Source organism: Sphaeramia orbicularis, chromosome 11 (assembly GCF_902148855.1).
Source record: "Sphaeramia orbicularis chromosome 11, fSphaOr1.1, whole genome shotgun sequence".
Lineage (NCBI taxonomy): Eukaryota > Metazoa > Chordata > Actinopteri > Kurtiformes > Apogonidae > Sphaeramia > Sphaeramia orbicularis.
Genome location: NC_043967.1, coordinates 47,339,469 through 47,360,332, shown reverse-complemented (window position 1 = coordinate 47,360,332; position 20,864 = coordinate 47,339,469). Strand labels below are relative to the sequence as shown.

The window sequence follows — 20,864 nt, the reverse complement described above, 5'->3', positions numbered from 1 at the left end:
TTTTTTTTTTTTTAACTCTCTTGAGCTGTACCTCCATAACTGCAGGTACTATGTTGAATCTCTTGCTCAGTAATTGGGTTTCAAGTAGGAGTAAGCTTACTCTTACTTTTCAACCTCACAAACCTCATTAATCATCTTCACATCTCATTTTTCCCTCCATTACTAATGTATGAGACTAACAGTTGCACCTTTTATGTGTGTGTGTGCCTGTCACAAATAATTTGCTTCCCAGAGCGCCTTGCGGCACAGTTTGGGGTGTTTGACTCTGAAAGCTGAACTACTTTTGCTCTTATGTAATGTGTCCTGACAGTTTTGAATTTGTCCTGGGGTTTGGTTGAATACAAGTTCCTTAAATACTTTGAAACAATTTTCTGCATCCTAACTTATTCCTCATTGTCTTCTAATCATGCAGGAGGTGTGAAATATGGGCTGTGAGTTGGTTTAACCTGGTTTGTTGCTTTAATCCATCAAAAATTAAATCACCTCAGGATGAATGAGTTTTAACTACAGCTCAATAAAACCCCTGATTGTGGCCTGAAGTATTGATTTTTAAATGCACCCTCTGGCAGCTACACTCATGTACCTCCCAAGTTTAGTCACAGCTACAGTGTGCAGATCTTCACTTGCAGTTTTTCAGAAGTTGTAGCTTCTCATCTTGTGGTATGGGTGCTTTAAATATCTCCAGCTTGTCACGACAGAGCAACGTTATGGCTTGTAATAACCACTTTTTCTGGATCTGCCTCCAAGGGTGCACCAAACCTGAAATAATGGCCTATTTCAAGTCAACCAACCAAGAGATTATGGATAGTTTTGGTATATTTAGTAGATAAAATACACAGCAGAATAATAGAAGACATCGCTGAAAAGGCACAGATAAAAGTGCAAATGAGTAAATCTTAAGTGTTTTAGTGTTGAAAATATATTTTTTAGTTAGCTACAAGAGAAAATCGATGTCCAGTTATATATGTAAACATTATTCTTTACAGTTTAGATCTCCATCTTCTGTCACCAAGTCAGCGCACACAATAAAAATACTATATACAATAGGACATAATAGCATATGAAAAAGCATAGAAATATGAAAACATAACAAATTAAACAGGAAAAAATAGTGTATTATTAAAAAATCATATGCCATTCATTAATTCATTCAGTGCAGACAGTGTAATGTAAGCTATTTTTACTCCAGAAGTGTAATGTGTGTCATTGGGTTTTAAGACTTTATGCTTTTACTATGAATAAGCAGCCTTGAAATGTATATATAGTGCTGACAAATATATGTCTTTTCATAGGTAGAACAAACTAATTAAGGGAGATTACTCTGTGGTTCTGGTTCTGCTATATATATAATATTATTTTTGACTGTAGTAAATATGCCTTTTTGGATAATTTAAGGTAATTGGCAGAATTAACCATTTAATTTGAATTAAATGTTACTAAAGTCCATTTCAGCGCTTCATGAATACATCCTGACTTCAGGGAAAAGCTCATTTTATTTATTTATTTTTTTGTAGATGAATGCAGTGAAGGTCATTTTGTCTGTGCTTGAAAACATGTCCAGTAGCGCACATTGCTCAGCACGCATGCGCTGAGCCGTGTGTGACCTCCAGACCAGCTGGTGGCGCTGCGTGTGAACTGTGGTGCTAGTGCGTCTACATGTGACATTGGCATCAGGAGACAGTAGGAAAGGTATTTTTGCATTTCTTGTGGTTTTAAGCATTACCATTACTCTGTTTCGCGATTTAAAACAAGAGTGACAATACGTTTTATGATTTACTGTTGTTATAAAGATAGCGCCGAATGTTACATTGCTAATAGTAGCTAATAACCGGTTAGCCTAGCCTGAATTGTGCTAAGCTCCTAGTGTTGTCAAGGGAACCTTTTAGCTAACCTTGGTTGATTTGGTCCAAGCAGCACCATGAGGCTGACCGCCCTCCTGTCGATGGCAGCCAGGGTAGTTGTACCTAAAGATTACCGGTACGGCACCAACAGACCGTGGACTGTGGCTGCCAAGAGGCTGAATCCCCCAGGGAAGAGGAGGAAGAAGGTGTTTGTGGAGCCGATAGCACCGGAGGACTGGACTGTTTTCAGAGGAGACACGGTGAGCACCAGCACCAACAACCTCACTGCTAAATGTAATATCTCAATAAGTGCCGAATTTCTGTGAAAGCTCACCCAAATTCTCAACTTTTCCAGTTCATGTCATTTGTATGAGGAAGGAACATTTGGGGTTTCCCTATGGTGGGATCAATAAAGTCATATATTATGTTCTTGTTTTAATAATGTTTTGTACAATTACATTTCTTTACTTAACTTATATAATTTTGAATTTAGTAATAGATTACCTCTATTTTATCCTCATCTATACTTCTACACCAGTATCGTAGTATATGTTGTAGACCTCAACATTTTTGTGACATTTACTTAGCAGAACTTAAAGATATGCTAGAACACAGATGTCAAACTCTGGTCCTCGAGGGCTGGTATCCTGCATGTTTTAGATATTTCCCTCTTCCAGCACACCTGGTTCAATTAATGATCAGCCTATCATCCAACTCTGCAGAAACCTGATAATGATGTAATGGCTTCCAGGTGTGATGGGAGAGGAAACTATCTAAAACTTGCAGGATACTGTCCCTCGAGGACCGGAGTTTGACACCCCTCCGCTAGAACTTCAGCTTTGAAAAGAATCATTACATGGCCTGTGATTTTTTTTTTTTTTTTGTAGAAAACAACTCCTCATCGCTGATACTTTTGTTCAAAAATCCATCTAAAGGGTTAAATTAATACAGTAGTTTGTAACAAGCATGGTAACATTTGATATTAACAAATGTAGAGATGCACAGATAGCAGCTGCTATTGTCACTGAAGCTGTCACTAATGACAGTAGCTGATATTTATCTGTTAATTAAATGTTATCACTTGAACATCATCAGTGTAACCGTTTTTCTCTTGTTTTTCTTTAGGTTGAAATTCTTGCGGGGAAGGACAAAGGAAAGCAGGGAAAAGTCATCCAAGTTTTCAGGAAACGAAACTGGGTTATCCTGGAGGGACTCAACACAGTATGGAAATTCTTTTTTTTCACCCCTAGGGGCTACCTGACGAAAAAGTACTTGTTTTCTTTTAAATGAAGGGTAACTGCCAACAAACAAAAATGATAGCACTAAAAACCTGCCACAGATGAATATGTCATTATTATTTCTTTATTCCTTCTTTGGAACCCAATCAGTTGCCATGAATTTAGCTTCACTGAGCTGCATCATCTGTCCATTGTAGCAGTATCTTTAATTTATCACTGTGGCATAATGTTTGTATAACTATGTAGAGATGTTATATATTTACATTTTTTTTCTTAAGCACAATACAGCAACCACAAGTTTTATCACATTTGATCATCTTATATAATTGATATAATCTATAAATAAAAAACACTTAAGAATATAATAATATCTTGCTGCTGCCATGGTTTGTATAATCTAACCATCTGTCATGGCTCTTACACATTACTGATGCTGAAAAGATTCCTGCAAACAGTAAACCTGTGTGTGCTCAGTCATAACTCCACTGACAAGCCTCTCTGTCCCCGAGATGCATTTTAAGGACAAAGACAGCTTTAAAGATGGCATGCTGAGATGGATTTCTGGGTCACAAGCAGGAGGAGAGAGGAAAGGGATTGCACAAAGTGGAAAAAGGAAAAGATCCTATTTTATTCTAGTGCTTATCACAGCACAGACTGTAATGTTAATCTTTTGGCACCACCAGATGGAGCTAGAATGTGTTTAGTAATGGTACAACTGATAAGCCAAAGCTTGATTAAAGCAATTTGGCTACCACCTGTACATCTGATGATGGACAATGGAACTACTGTTTTATATTTTAGCATCACAGATACATTGGAAAAACAGGGGATTACCGTGGGACCTACATTGCCAGCGAGGCTCCCCTCCTACTCCGAGAAATTGCCCTCATTGACCCTTCAGACAGGTAAAGTGTCCCTCCGCAGTGCAAACTGAAACCATGTATTCATGTCCACATATACACACAAGTCCTTAGTGATCGTAAGTGATGTAGCTAATGGTAATATGCCCATCTTGTTTTCTAGAAAGCCCACTGAGGTTGAGTGGAAGTTCACAGAGGAGGGCGACAAGGTCAGAGTGTCTCTGAGAACAGGTCGACTCATCCCTAAACCTGTTGTAGAGCGACGAGACGGCATCGTTCCAGAGCAGTGGAAAGGTGTGAATGTTTTGACTGGAGGGGTTTTACTGTATCCAGGTCATTCCATGAGCCGCCCTTCAGTTTTCCATCCTGAACAGACATGGACTCCAAAAATAAGTCCTGACTCTTTGTTTTATAGTGGAAAAAGCATTACTTTTCTTTCTGAACCAGAAGGCACCTGGGCAGAAAAACTTTTACCAATGATGTCATTTGCTTTTTTTTTTTTACTTATTCTAAGTAGAACAGCACAATACAGAGTACAGTTGACAATTACCCCAGACAGCTGTGAGGCAATAAATTAAAATAGAGATTATTAAGAAAAACAGAAAGAAATTCAATGTAATACAAATCTAAATGCGACATTAAGTACATACTTAATGTCATTCTCTAATGTGAGATCAAGTATTGTTTTCAGTCCAGAGGAGGACTCAGAAAACGACTTGTAATGCAGTTCAATGTACTTTATTGTTCCCAGTTCTGGAAATTTAGTTTTTGGCTCAATAGTTAACACAGTTTAACTATGTTTATCAGATCTGTAGGTTAATCGCATATCATGACCAAATCTTCATAAAGATCTCATCACTTCCTCTTAAGATCATTCATTCAATTATTCATAGAGCCAGGTGTTGAAAATCTCTCTCTGCTGGTGAAAAGGAGCTTTTTGAAAAGTTCACTGTGTTTTTGGGAGGTGTTATTCCCTATAGGGGTTACTTACTCTATTAATGGATATGTTTCCTGTGCTTTAATTAGTGTAAGACTGACTTTTATTTCTCTCTCCACAGATGGTCCCAAAGACACCAGTCCTGAGGACACCCTAGAAAAGACATATGTACCATCTTTGAAAACGCTGGAGGAGGAAGTCATGGAAAAACTGGGGATCCAGGAAAACAGGAGGCACCGGCGGTCGTACTGGTACTAAGGAATCACAGACACTCAGGTTCACCTTTATCCCACAGAGACTCTGAAGACACCAGTGAGTCTGGATGAATCACATGTGAAAAAGAAACTTGAAGATAACATGAGTAAAGCGTTCGGACTCCAAATGACTGGTGTGTCACATGTTGTGGAAGCTATTCAAGAGTAATATACTGTGCATTGAAGCATCTTGTAACAAACCTGCATCTTAAATCTTTCCTGAACAGATGCAATATGCTTATTTCTTTGTAATATTATGAATAAATATAACATAATTATAAATCACTTCTCTGTTTGTCATTTGTTAATTTTTACAGTTTGTAGTTAACCCTTAACCCTTTATAATTCACTCATAGAAATACTCTGAAATTCAAAATTTCAACCTTAGTGTGTTATTGGAGGACATAACAAGACTTTATTCCTTCTTTTGAAATTTTTCAAAATTTTTTACTAAGTAGAAAATCAAAATCAGTGAAGTTACCGTATTTGGTTCCTTGCCCATAAGTGACAAAAAACAAAAGAAATATATATATAAAAAAATACAAGAAAAACACATGTAAGGTGAAAGGAACATGTATTTTAGAACATCACTTTTAGAATATTATAAGTGTTGATCCAGACACTGGTCAACATCCACATTATCCCTTTGAACATCATTCCTTACATTAGTACCATTTACTTCATGGTACCTAACAAAGCAGGTACACTCACTGTTCATGCAGAGGTGGACCTTACAGACTCTGGAGACCACACTGGACCTTACAGACCCTGGAGACCACATTGAACCTGAGATTACTGCCTCATTGTAGTGGTTGTTGTCACTGTCTTATAATGTGTGCAGACATGACCAAAAATAGTCACTTGCCTAATAAAGAGTTAAGTGAACATAATATCCAATGGTCCTGAGAGTGAGTAAAAACCAACACACATTGCAAATTTTAATTTCCTAAGGTTGTTTTTCCACAAGCTCCAGATTTTGGCTTTAATATATCTGTTTAGATACACAGGAATTTACTAAAAGATCATATTTGACCTCAATCCATGCTTGAATTTTAACTAAGCAGGAATTGCTGGTGTTGGCAAGTTTCTAAAGCTTCTAAAGTCAGCATTTTGGTGAAGTTGGAAAAGTGAAATAAGGCTGTAAAAGAGCCAAAATCAAGAAGACTAGTGAACAATGGTTGACACTCATTTTAATGCAGATTTGGCCACAAGTGAATAATTAACTTGGCATATACTGTGTTTTGCTTAATCCATACAGTCTGCATGAGTAGGAAAGTACATTATTCTTGCTATTGGCTGGGCTAATTATGGCAATGGCTGCAGAAAATAAATTCATCTTATTTGTATAATTCATAAGGATGAAGATGTTCATATTATTTTTCAGGAGCTCACACTGCTGCTCTCCAAAACTTAAAGCCTTCACACAAATGAGTCTGTCTTTCCAATGTGTCTGGGAAGCAGTTGGAGAAGGAAGTGGTTTGGGAGGAGACGGCATGGACTGGTTTCTACTTTTCACTCACCTCATTTGACTTTGAGTACACTGTTATTTGTCAGCTTTGTCTTACATGTAGTGATGAGACATAGATGATAATTAATTAGTATGAAATATTTTGTGAACATCTAATTTTGAGCCAGTAAAATTAAATATAACCAGTACTTTTACTTCAGCTGATCATTAGACCTTCATTCAGATTTAACTTAAACTAATTATCTATTGTTCCATATACATACAGTAAATATACAATATGGAACAATAGATATTTAGTTTAACTTAAATCTGAATGAAGGTCTAATGATCAGCTGAGGTAAAAGTGTTGGTTATATTTAAGCCTAGATTGGACAAGAGCATGTTGAAAATTGATGCTTTTGAAACATTTAAGTGTCTGCAGTCAACTGAATAAAATTAAGTTAAAGTGATAAACTGATTTTTATCTCTATTACTATACTATTACATTATAAATTGCTTTTCTACAGTCATGGCAATCATTAATTCACACCACAAAGCGACATCCTGGGATGAAGTGTCAAAATTTGCAGTTCTTTGAATGTCCACTAGGGGCAGGCATCAAAAGTGAGTCAGTCCCCACAGATTCTCAGATTAAAATAGAAAGTTTGACTAATGAAATCAACATATTTGCAGCCTGGTATGAAAAACCGTTTTGGTCTTTATAGTTAATTTCCCCCTTCGTAACAACTGTATGTGGTGAACTTTTATATAACTCATTCGTTTACATTATCCAAAACCCAAAGGAGTATGATTAAGTCTGTGTGGGCTTTGATTGACAGCTAGCATTAGCTTGGCTGCTAAATCAGACATTCTCTTCTTTACTCACAAGTTGCTTTGCTATAGTTTTTGTGTTGAAGGACTTACGCTAACAACACTGTGTGAGGATTCTGCCATGAAATTTACAAATACTTATGTGCAATACCTGGTGTGAGTTAGCAGCCTTAGCTAATATTAGCATTAATACATGTTTGTAACATATATTAAGTATCTGATATCACTTGATGGTGTTTGTTATTACATTGTTGTTGATGTGGTTCGTGTTTTCAGTGAGTTCTAGTTTCATCCCCTGCTCTTCTCATGTCACGTATTTATTTATTTATTTATTTATTTATTTATTATTGAAGAATGCATTTATTATTCAACAGCAGACCATACAAAATATGAATATACCAAGAATATACAAAATATCAGACATTCCAAGACACAATAATCATAAACTAATAATAAGAAGACATAGAAACTACAAGAATAAATAAATAAATTAAAAATAAACAACTAATAATCTCGTGTCAGGTATTGAGGCTTTAGAAGTTCACAAAAAACTGTCATCCACCATTTATATACATTTTATGTTTCACATAAGTTTTTCTTGTATTAACCAAGCTGTAAAAGTATCCAGTCTCATTTAATCATAATCCATTTGTGTGGTTCTTTAGATTGTAACTGAAAATGTGGCAACCAAATATGAGCCCAACTGAATATTCGTGCTAAATTACAATCTCTCAAGGTGTTCCTGAGATTTTGCCCTTGTGTCCAAGTCTACTTTCCACTAATTCAGGAGCGTACAAAAGTACCAATCAAAAATGACATCCTGTTTGAGTTACCATGAACGTCAGTCACCATTAATTCAGGACAGTACCTTTGAAAACATCAAGTAGAGTTCATATTCTGCTTCTGCACATTTGTGGATTTAAGCCTGCAGCTGGAGGAACATTTCTAAATTGTAATTACACGTTGTGAGCTTTGAAGATTAAAACCAATATTTAATTGGTCCATAAATATTAGAACAAGAAGGAAATGATGATGCGGTCCAGTATTTCTGCCTCTGAATCATGGGAGTTGTGGACAAAGGCCTGGAAACAGTCTTTAGAACCTCACATTAATAATAAAAAAAATATCAAATGAGCTGTTAAAAAAGTGAAGAAATACTTTTAAATTTTCATGATCAAGTACTTCTAAATTATTCTAATTGTTTTTCGCCTTCTAATAGTTTGATACAGTAACAACATATAGATTTTAATTAAACTAAAATGACCTACTGTGGTTATAAACTGCCCATTAAAGCAGAATCTATTGATGTGATACACATTAATCTGTGATATATGTGGGAAGCAGCCAATGCTTATGGATCTCTTTTCCCTCAATGGTTAACCACGAGCATCAGCTTACTGTTAGACCAAGTTCTCTTCGTTCCAGATCCCCAGCTGTAGAAGTAACTAACCTCATTGGCAGGCAGTGACACAAAAAATTACGTGTCACAGATAATATAACTGTGTCACAATTTCACAGCGGCTCTCTATACCCTCATTTTTGGTCAGTGCTGTTAACATCATGCAGAAAGCATCACAAGCCGTTGGTTTGGCCGGTGAGTGGATGAGAGCAGCAGTTTTCCCAGACTCGTCCCTCCAGCCTCTTGCATCCAAGACAGAATAAAAGGAGCCAGTCAGCGGAAACAGGCTCCTGAGGTTTTACTTTTATGGGAGGAAAAATGATTCAAAGGCTGGTCGTCTTTCCTGTCATTGCATGCATGTTGCGTGGATTTCAGTCTGGGATTATAGAAAGGTGATGCAGCTGAAGTGGAACCTTTGTGTCCAGCCTTAATGTTGTGCTTCATTTGCCCAATATTTTCCATTTGCACACACACATAGAAAACACAGATGTGCAGCAGTGCAGGGTAGAATGAGTATCGACAATGGACGTCTTGTAATTTCTGCTTTGTGGTAAGTTGAGAGCAGTTCTGGTAACCCAGTTAAGTGAAACCGCTGAACATGACTCAAGTAGAATTAAGAATACATAAAAATAAACTGCAGGCAGTGATCTGCGTTTTAGCTGAGTCATATTTGTTTCGTAGCCACATTAACTAATGAATCCCACCTGGTAGTGTTGGTGCATGTGGCAGGTTTAGGAAAAGGAGAAAGCTGTAAAAGTTTATTCAGTTAATTTGTCTTAAAGAGTGGTCGAAGTATCTAATAAAAGGTACTTGAGTATTCCCATTTTATATCACTTTTTTTATTTCTGCTCTGATCTCAGAAGCAAATATAGTCCATTTTACACCACTATACTTTGTTACTTTATAGATTATGCTAAAATCGTCTTGGATTTGCTGGAAAATGGATTATTACAAAGCAGAAAATGTTCCTCTGATGTCATGAAACGGTGACTTTTAGAGATAGGTGATGCTACAAACATATGTTGATCTTACAGAAAATAATGCATTCTGGGTGATTAAGTCAGTGGTTTACTTTTTTTTTTCCTTTTCGAACCCCCTACTTTGAAAACCTGAGGCCTTTTTAAAAGAAATGGGTGGTCATGTTTTATCTAATTTGCTGTTGTGTGTCATCTTCTTCAATGAGCCGATTTATTTTACAATTTCATTGAGATATTTTCTAAATGTTGAAATGATATTGATGCAAGAACATAGCTTTTGTTCAAATGACAACCAAAATCCATCACATCACCTCAGCCCTCTGCCAATTTATGAAAACTCAGGTCATAATGATCTAAAATTAAACTGAAAAGCAAACATTTGTCTTGTTGGAGGACCCTAAAACCTTTAATCTGTGCATCTAAGTGTTTGACAATTGTGGAGAAAATACTATAATAGTCATAATTTGTCAAATGATTTCAAATTCTGTAAGGGGAGGAACCTTAAATTCCACAGCTACACAAATAACAATAACAATAGCTGCTATTTAACCTGACAAGATAGCATGCACATTAATGCAGCAGGAATATGAATATAAAAATCATATACATAATAGTAAAACAGTCACATTTACCATCTTACTGCATAATTACTACTTTTATTTTTCATCTTTTATGCACACTTTGCTGGTAACATGTCGATTCTCACATAAACTTTCCAATAGAGAACTTTTACTTTGACTGTTTTTACATTGTGGTATTGCTTTGTGTATATGTTTGACCTGCATGTTTTAACTCTGAATTTCAGGTATTTCCCAAAGCAGAAAGTTAGGGAGATGTGATTGCTGGAACATCTGAAGGCATTTTAAAGCTAAATTTGAGTGTTTGAGTGCTCTTGAGTCACTTGATGATCTAAGCACGGCTACAATATAATGATAGTGTCTAATTATAGGCTGGTTGTTTGAAGGCTGCTGGAAAATGTAACGTTAGCTTGTATGCAGGTCTGAGGCATGGTTTGCATGCATGTTTAACTATGTTTGGTCTAATTTAGTCAGATGTCAGTGGATTCTTATATACGGCTTCAATATGTTATAGTTAGGAGCTGAAAAGAAAGGTTTGGCCAGTGTTTGTACTGCTGAAGAACTGATCCAGACTTATTATATGTGTTTTATGTTTAATTTATAAAAAATGTTATTGTCTCCTGAAATTCAAAGAGGTTTAAGGAGGTTATTTATTATATGTCACATTTTTGGTAAATGTTTCAAATGTTGATGTTCATATTTCTGTTTTTTTACATTAGGAATTTCATATTTATCATCACTGAGGTTCTTCTTCTACTTTTATTTGTGAATGCAGTCAGTGGTTAAACTGTTGCATCCTGAGGTCCATTTGTGGAACCTTTGATCATACAAAGTGAGGTCATCCTTTGTCAAAAAAAAAAAAAAAAAAATCACTATGGCTTTCCATGGAGACACTGGCATCAAGATCATTAAATGCAGACATTCTATTATTTATTTGCACAAACCAAACTGCTCTTTCAAAAAATGAAATTAAAAAAGGATCCACCTATTGAATCTGTGGTCATTCAAAGATAATGTCATGAATAGCTAAAAGACTTTAGAACAGTAACTATTTCTATATTTATTATGAAGATTTCTTTGTCAAGGTGAGATGAACAATGACAAAAACTAAATAAAGAGAAAGAGTAATATTGGTATCAGTATCATATTAAGCGCCAGCTGAAATGTCATTTTAAATATTGACATCGGCCAAGAATTTTGCAGTTGGTGCATCCCTAAAATAAAGATAAAATAGTTTTCTGACAAATTTCTAACCCATAAAACTGAGTACATCCTTATATTACAGTCACCTATTTTCATTCATTCATAATATTCTGACAAATAACAGGTGAAGCAGTAATAATGACTGGTGGTGATGTTTATTATTTTGCTACAACAACATTTGTCAGTGTGTAAGAATGGGCCGCAAATGACCATTACCTCATAGTCCTCAAAGCAAATTAATGTGTTGGAAGCAGCAAAGGCGCACGTGGATGCACAGCAAGCTGAACTATAACTGTTAAAAACTAAAAAAAAATGCTGTTGTTAATTACCAATAACTTGTACAAATACCCATAACTGTTAATACTACTACTCCAAATACAAGCACTAACAGTGTATATACTACTACTGCAGCTGTTAGTATCAATAATAGGAAACTCGACCATCCATGTAATTTTATGATAAACACAATCACAACTATATGGACAATCCAATATATCCCACCCACTGACAGATTCAGTTCAGTGGTGGTTGTCGCACAAAATACTGACCTTGATGCGGATTCCAAGTGATACTACTATAAGGGTGTGTTCAGTTTTGTCAGCTACCATAGAAAGCTGCAAATTTGTTTTTTATGTCACTATGCATTAAAAGGGGTCATGTTTTGCTAAACTCACTTTTATTAGTCTTTGGTTCATATATTTGTGTATTTGGACCCTAATAGTTCAAAAAGTTGGAATTTGAACCCTCCAGGTGCTGCAAAACTATCTTTATATTCATTTTGGCAAAAATCAAATGGATTTCTACAACCCGTTTTAATTCCTGCTTAATTTGTTACGTCTATAACTAGTTACATCACGACATTTGCACATATAAGGTCAAGACTTCTGACGAACATTTCTCCGAGTACGACGTAATTGTTTGTCAGCAGCAGCGGTCGTAGTCTGAAAATATGTCCAAACTTCGAGCCGATTACCTAAAATGTGCAGTTGTTGGTTGAACGGGACAGAGCAGCACAGCCAACAACCTGGAGGGGGTGGGGTGGGCGTGAAGTGGTTCATATGCATTTAAAGGGCCAGCGCTCGAAAGGACCTTTCTGGTGTCATTACTCAGAAATAGAATTGAAGATGGACCTGTGGAGTTGAATTAATGAAGAATTCAGACCCAAGCAGAGCATATACAGTTTATGCAGACCACAGGGAAATGGTTTTAAATGCATAATTCCATTTAAAAAAAGCTAAATATCACTCCTTTAAGTTTAATGCTAAGCCGTGACACAACAGTGCTAATCAGACAGAGTGCAGAAAAAGGTCTCCTCTTGAGGTTTCCACTCGACTAAACCCCATGTTGATGAAGACAAATGGCAGCAGAGCGGATGACATCATTCGCTGACTGCATTCAGATCAATCTGGGTCACTGTGACAGTCAGAAGGTCAAGCTGGACCGAAGCACACCTGTGAGCTCTGCCCGCTCTTTGGCATTTCCTTCTCAGACAGTCCTGTATGTGGATGTCAGATTCCTCAGGTCTGCAGCTCCGACCGCCGCCGCTGAGCCAGAGGTGGAACACTAAAAGGCACCATTCACTCTGCAGAGAACACCGTACACACTTGACCTGACCTCATTCATCTTACCTGTCTTATATACAGTATGAACACATGGCAAAATCATGAAGCGGGCACTGTTCATGAGGAATATACACATCCAGACATTGTGCCCAGATGTGCACACATAACCTCAGCCAAGAGTTTACAGAATAGTAGCTGTTTGATCTGATATTGATCAACATATTTACAATTATTAGTATCATTTTATTTTATACCCATCATATCCATAATACTTTTTCACTTTGCTCTTAGAGATGGAGGTAAAATATACCAGATCAGCAGCCGTTTGGTGTTTGTGAAGTATAGCACATGTGCAGAGAGATGCAGTCCATTCAGCTGTTCAGCACAAAACTAGATGTTTCTTTATTATCTTTGCCACAAACGACGAGTTTCTTGGTACATCTCTCACTACTGGCCGTTGTTAATATTTTTTCTAAAGTTAGGTCCCATGGGGCACGGCTGAAGGGGTGGGACTTTGACTATTTCTAGTGCAATATTAAATGGTTGGATTATAATTTGGCATAAATAACATTTAAACATGAATTCATCCTGCCTTTGTGTCATTGGTTCACTCTAGTAGTGGTGTAATGGTGCAGGCATATTTTATATCTTTTGTACCAACTGAGCATTGTTTCAACTCCACAGCCTTCCCAAGTATTGTTCCTAACCATGTCCATCCCTTTGAGATGACAGTGTACAAATCTGATGATACATTTTAACCATAAAGACCCAAACATCCACCGACGACCAAAATCATTCACTGATCTAAAATGTTTAATACGTGTGCATCCACTAATCCTATCAATACAGGTAAATAATTGCTGTAAAATGCTGTTTGTCATCTTTTCATGGTTATCAGATATGACCCATTTGGGCGTTCAGAGGCTTTGTAGTTACCATGGAAACACCTTCATCTTCTACAACATTGATTCACCAGTAAAACCCATAGAGTTTGACACATGACAGTAGATGGAAACACTTGATTTATGTTGAGATAATGATATTTTTTCAGAAAAAAATAACCATTTTCTTTAGTTTTCTCTGTTTTTGATTTAATAACGACTAACTTTAATCTGAGCTTTAATGAACATCTACATAATTAGAACATTAAATATAGGAAAATACCAGATTTTCAATTAAAAATACAAAATACAGAGCTTCATAAAGTAAATGGTGATAAATCACTTAAGAAAGGTTAAAAATAGAGAAAAGTTCATTTGAGATCTGCAACGAAAGCAGCGCTGGGTCTTTATGGGTTAACTTTATTGATCCTCACTTTTTAAACTTTTTTCATCAACTAATAATAAATAATGGATACCCCAGCAGCATAACACAACACACTGTGTCATGAAGCTAACACTATCTAAAACTGGTTTCTTGAACATGACATTGACATTTCTGTGTTCAGTCCAACAGAACCCCTTGGGGATGAGGTGGAACTGGAAATCCACATCATGGATATGGAGCAGACAAGATGCTATACAGTCAATATGGACCAAAACCACTGTGGAATGGTTCTAGAATTTTGTTGCTTGTTGAGTCTCTGCCACAAAGAATTAAAGCAGATCAGAAGGCAAAAGGGGGTCCAAGGTGTATAAGAGTTTCTGATGAGGTACTGTATTGGTCAAAGAAAGTACACACTTCCATCTTGGTCCCTGTGATTTTTACATGAACATATACAGTCATGGAAAAAATTATTAGACCACCCTTGTTTTCTTAAATTTCTTGTTCATTTTAATGCCTGGTACAGCTAAAGGGTACATTTGTTTGGACAAATATAATGATAACAACAAAAATCGCCCAAGAGTTGAATTTCAGAGCTGATATTTAGTTATTACCTCCGACAAGGAGGTTATGTTTTTGCCGGTGTTGGTTTGTTTGGTTTGGTTTGGTTGGTTTTGGTTTGTTGTTGACGTGGCACGTCAGCAACACGTCGGATGACGCTTCTGAGGAAGACTGGAGTCACAGTCGGAACTGTCAAGCAGGTAACATCTAAAAACTAAAAACTATTCCTTGTCTGAACAAAAGAAAAAACTATATTTACGTAAACAGAAGACAAAATGAATGTCTTTAGTAGTAGTATTAACAGTTATGGGTATTTGTACTAGCTACTGGTAATTAACTAATTAACAACAGCATTTTTAAAAAGTTTTTAATAGTTATAGTTCAGCTTGCTGTGCATCCATGTGTCCATCCCCCCTTTCTTTTCTGTTTCAGTCACAGGAGTTAGTACTTGATTGCATAACCATTGTTTTGATGACTTTTGGTGGTCTAATAATTTCTTCTGCTCCTGTAGAATGAACATGAAAGTAAAACTGTATTTTCTTTACTTTGAGCTATGTTTCCTGCTGGTAAAAATTATATACCCATAAATTTACTCAAGGGATTTTTCTCCTTTTGTGATGAAGTTTAGAATATCTGCTATGAGTCACTCCAATGTGCCATTTTTTACATTGAGAGGCACTGGTTTTACATTAAACGCTGGCATTAAAGTTTCTAATTCCAAGCATGTGCTGCCATTCAGAGACAAACTGCCTCAGTGCAAACTTATTCAGGGTTACTTAAAGAGAAGGGCAGCCCTGTAGATTAAAAAGCAGAGGAGATTTCACTGGGTCTTTACTGTCATAAACTGCCTAACCATTGTTTTCACTACTTTTCATGACCTAATAATTTCTTCTGCTCCTGTAGAATGAACATGAAAATAAAACTGTATTTTCTTTACTTTAAGCTATGTTTGCTGCTGGTAAAAATTATATACACTGTAAAAAAAAATCCTTTTGTTTTTACAGAAAAAAAACTGGCAGCTGTGGTTTCCAGAACAATACTGTAAAAAACACATCCAACTGTAAACATATTTATGGAGTAACATGTAGATTTAACATTTTAAACATGTAGATTTAACACTTTAAACATGTAGATTAAACATTGGATTTAAATGGTAAATGGACTGCACTTATTTAGCCCATTTTCTTCACCTTCATGGTGTCCAAAGCACTTTCCAAAACCACCAGGTCCAACTGGGAACAGTTTAGGGTTCAGTGTCTTCCATGGACACTGACATATGGACAGTCGGAGCCAGGACTGGAACCACCAACCCTGGTTATTGGACGAGCCGCTCTACCAACTCTACTAACCCATTAATGTACAAGTTTAAAATGGTACATTGTTAAATGTTTACTTTTTTATAACTTTTGTATTAAAAAAAACAACCAAAAAAGCAAATACACCATTAATTTAACAATAAAACAATAGAAATACATAATTTCTACATACAAATCTGGTTTTGTTAACATACTCTTTCTGCAAGAACTACAGCTATATTTGATTTAATTGTTAACACAAAAATCTTTTCAAATAAACAACTTTGCATTGTATTGTCACTTACAGTTTTTTTTTATGTTGCAATTTTACAACTTTTTGGTGTTAATTCTACAGTCATTTTTTACAGTGTACCCATGAATTTACTCAAGGGATTTTTCTCCTTTTGTGATGAAGTTTAGAATATCTGCTATGAGTCACTCCAGTGTGCCACTTTTTACTTTAAGAGGCACTGGCTTTACATTAAACGCTGGCATTAAAGTTTTTAATTCCAAGCATGTGCTGCCACTCAGAGACAAACTTATTCAGGGTTAGTGAAAGAGACGGGCAGCCCTGTAGATTAAAAAGCAGAGGAGATTTCACTGGGTCTTTACTGCCATAAACTCTCTGCTCAGCTGCCTTATTCTCTTTCTCTAAATGGATGTGCTGCAATATCAGTACCTGCAGCAGCATCAGCAACTGTGTGACTGCTGCGCTGACTCAACTCAGCTGGGTTTATCCAAATGACGCTCAATGCATTTGTCGTTTCCCTGCAGGAAAGAAAATACATATAGGTCACATCGTGGATGCTGGCTTCATTTCACAGCCTATGACATCGGTTATTTTAGATGCCCTCCCACCCAATCTCCCCTTGACAGACATGCGCCATCTCCATCCCGATTGTTGGGTGAAAAAGTGGGCAGTTCAGGATTTCATAATTGGCTTCACTTTCTCCTAACTCCCTCCTTTCTGTCGGAGCCTTCGGAGTGTGTCGGACACCAGCTGCTGTACCTGCGCAGAGCATCCACATCCCCATTCTAGATTCCCCCCCAACAGGACAGGACAGGACAGGACAGACGCACTGCAGTAAGCGGAGAGCAGCGGAGACGCACGGAAAATACTTTTTAACGCGTAAAAGTGCAGCCATCCTCCATCAGCTGACATGCTGCAAATCACAATCAGGTAGGTTGTGTTACTGAAGTGGCGGCTTATTCTTTTACACATTGGTTTCACTGGTTTTAAAGTTGCTTCATTTGCATTCTATTATCATAAATGTTGTTTTTTTTAGGAATATTGTTCCTTTTTCCTTGTAGTTGTGTCACCAAAGCTGCAGGAGTCCATCCATTATTGAAAATTAACCTGAACTTATTTCTGACGCAGATAAATATTCTTCTCATACATTTTTAAAGCTCTGTAATTATATCAAAATTCAGTGAAGCTGAATTAAAGAAACCACTTGCATTAAATAAACTGAATACTATGAAGCAGCTCTTAAAACACTTTCACCCTCACATCATTCCTTCTGTTAATAGAACTGGTACTGGTTTTAATGGTATGATCCAGGTCCAGGTTTATTGTCCCTGTGCCCTGCAGGAGATCCAGGAGTCCAGCTCTTTGTCTTAAGTGCACACTTTGGTGCACCTTAGTGGTCATGTGACCTCAGCTAATGCACAGGTAAAGAACAATGGGAAGGGAAACTGCTTCAGTCTGATGGACCATGTAGCTCTGTGCTCTTAGTATCAAATTGAAACTGAAAGCAATGGGATGGTTGTGATGTAATGTCTCACCAGATATTAACCAAATGTAGCCTGTATAATATTTACAGTTATTAGAGCTGTTATACATGACCAGTGTGTGGTCACATCCTAAGTATTAACTCCTGTAAACACATACATTTATACAAAGTACTGGACATTTTGTGTTGGAACCAAAAATAACTGCACGTTTGAGCTTTAACACTTATTATTAAATGGTCAGATTTAGAAGCAGAACAGTTGGTAAACCTGAGCTTGACACTGCATGGTGTATTTTGGTTATAGTAAATGATTTATCATTGCTTGAATAATATTTTGACCATGAAATTCAGTCATTTAGATATGAGAAATCAGAATTAAGGCTACAACTAATACATCTTTTCATTTTTAATCAGTTTGTCGATCATTTTGTCAAGTAATAGATCATTTGTTTGGTCTGAAAAATTTAAGAAAATGGGGAAAAATTGAGACTAAACAATGTCCTCAATATCTTGTTTGGTTTATATCCCAAAGATATTCAGCTTAATGTCATATGAAAGGAAATAAACAAAACAATATTCATTTTGAAGAAGCTGGAATGATTGAATTTAGACTTTTTTCTGGTAAAAATGACAAAAAAAAAAACCCTGATCAATCCATTAAAATCAGCATTAGAATCATCAAATTATCAAAATAGGCAATAACTACTCCATTACTTATTGCAGCAGAAATCACAATGAATAAAGTCCATGGAAAATCTGTGGAAAAATTTTCAGTTGCATTTCATCTGGATCAGATACTGGGTGATTTCTCTAAAATGAGTACCAAATTCAACTGTTTGTCCCATTAAAGGTGGTTTACAGGGGGTTGAGGAGCTCAGACAAAGGGGTTTTCTTTGGCCAATCACTGTTTGTATTCAGGTACAATCAGGTATTTGGAAAATCCTCAGATTGTCATTTCTTCTTCTTGGCATGCTGGGTGGTGAATCATCTGTTTGTGGTTTTACCAGACTGGCTCTTTTTCGGGAAGACAGACAGCTGGTTTATTGGAAATGTAGCTGTGGAGGTTTAGGATTCCTTTGATGAAGTGCAGCTCATCGGATGTGTGGAGGTGTCCTGGAAGCCGGAGGAGTGGTGTGGAGTGAGACGTTTACCACAAATTCAGAAACTGCAACTTGTGCATGTCCATCTGAGTGTTCAGGGGATACTTTTTATTCAATTCTAACCTGTTGTATGTCAGATTTTGCAGTGTGAGATTAGGAAGGTGTCATCTGCATAGAGGCATCAGTGTGATCTGGTGTTTGGTGTTTTAATCATCATAAAGTGTCGGAGTTAATTGCAGATGATTTGAGATGATAGAACAGTAATAAAACAGTGACACTCATAACACGGATCCAAACTTTACTTCATTACGGCTCGTTTAAAGGGATGTGCTGCAAATCGCTGGTATCGTTTATCATGGACTCATTAGTGCCAAATCCAGTTCCAGCTCAGCTCTCCACAGACCCGACATCAGTCAAAGCAGTGTTTGACTTGTCTGAACTGAGATCAGGAGTCTTTTTCTGGATTGCGGGGTGGAGACGTTTGCCTGAATTGACCTTGATGCAGAATGCTGCAGAGGCCACCCACCAGATGGAGGAAGCAACATTTTGTTATCAGTGCAGTCCTGACTAAGATTGAATCCCCTAGTTTTATTTTCTTTGTTCATTCCTTTGTGAAAACGGATTTTTCTGACATGTGTGTGTACTTCTGCTTACACGCCTGTTTCAGCACGAGGAGTGGATTTGTTCTGCTTGTGGATAATGCACCTCTTGCACTTTCAAGACCTGTAAATGCAGTGGGTGGCATTGATTTCAGCTTGACTTCTCTTCACTCTTAGTCTCATTAAAAAGGGGAGAAGTGCAGAGCGCCTGGTGACAAGCAAAGCCTAAAACCTCACTGAAAAATGCGTTCCTAAAAAGGCATAAAATAACCAGCTGCAAACTGGGATCTTCTCCACCGTTGTCAGCCTGAGGATGAACACAAACTGATATTTAAGCACGCTCCCGCATCAGTTAGAAACATTTCTGGCCAGTGTCTTAATGTGGCTGTGCCTTTGTACAAACTCTGCTCCAGAGCGATTCTTAGTGGTTTAAAACTTCCTTTTCCATCTTTGAAAAGAGTGACAGAAAGGAGGGAGAAAAAGCCAGCGAGTGTGCCAGTGCCCCGTCCTTTAATTTTCCCCGAGGCCTTTTGTAAGGCAGTCGGTATGAAGTGAAAGCACAGTGTGCAGCTGTCCTCCTGGCCCGCTGCTTGCTTTTTATAAGACGTTTTCTTGTCAAGAATACTAATAGTGATACCAGCCTGTGGAGTCCACCAGCTGGCAGACAAACAGGGAACAGTTATTCAGCCATCAAAGACGACCATTTAATATGACACAAGCTAGTGAGCTGTGTGTGCATTTATTGGAGAGAAAAAAGTTTATCACTGCTTGTTTAACTTCTGGCTTACTGCAGTGTCTCTGAGCTTTTCCAGTAACTTCAACTGTGCAGAAAACAGCTATGTAACAAACAAATGAGTGTTTTTCAATCTGAGCTCATAATAGAGCTGATGGATGCCTGTAACTGAAAAGCGGCTCATAATGAGGCAGGGTGTGTCACGGCACAGTGATGCATACCGCCATCTTATGTTTATTTATTAAAACTTCATCTAAACAGAATAAATTGACCTGCACACTCAGTTCTCCTTCATGGTTTGCCGTACTTCTTGGATGCCCTTTCTAACATTTTGTGGCAGAGTTTTGTTTTGTTTTGTCGGTGGCAACAGTCAAACAATCTGGGACTTTTTTGTTTTTTCTCTTTCATTTAAAGTAAAGGACAAGTGTTCTTTGGTGAGCTGTCCTGAAATTG

At 37.1% G+C, this 20,864-nt stretch overlaps 2 protein-coding genes across 3 annotated transcripts in view; both read left to right on the top strand.

Moving 5' to 3' along the window:
* Positions 1 to 1,592: 1,592 nt before the first annotated feature.
* Positions 1,593 to 5,415, top strand: mrpl24 (mitochondrial ribosomal protein L24). Of its 2 annotated transcripts, none has more exons than XM_030148091.1 (6): positions 1,593 to 1,689; positions 1,912 to 2,101; positions 2,967 to 3,062; positions 3,881 to 3,984; positions 4,103 to 4,233; positions 4,998 to 5,415. In XM_030148091.1, exons 2-6 carry the CDS (start codon positions 1,919 to 1,921, stop codon positions 5,132 to 5,134), a joined length of 651 nt encoding a protein of 216 aa, XP_030003951.1. In that variant the 5' UTR covers positions 1,593 to 1,689; positions 1,912 to 1,918; the 3' UTR covers positions 5,135 to 5,415. The 2 variants fall into 2 exon arrangements, with proteins under 2 accessions (XP_030003951.1, XP_030003950.1); XM_030148090.1 differs by having other exon boundaries at positions 1,606 to 1,689; positions 1,915 to 2,101.
* Positions 5,416 to 17,188: 11,773 nt separating this feature from the next.
* The window catches only part of LOC115428902 (brevican core protein-like), a 32,715-nt gene continuing 29,039 nt past the window's right edge, over positions 17,189 to 20,864 (top strand). Inside the window, exon 1 of the mRNA XM_030148149.1 lies at positions 17,189 to 17,426. Within this exon, the coding sequence (XP_030004009.1) occupies positions 17,407 to 17,426 (20 nt within the window). The 5' untranslated portion in view covers positions 17,189 to 17,406. The remainder of the gene's footprint in view (positions 17,427 to 20,864) is intronic.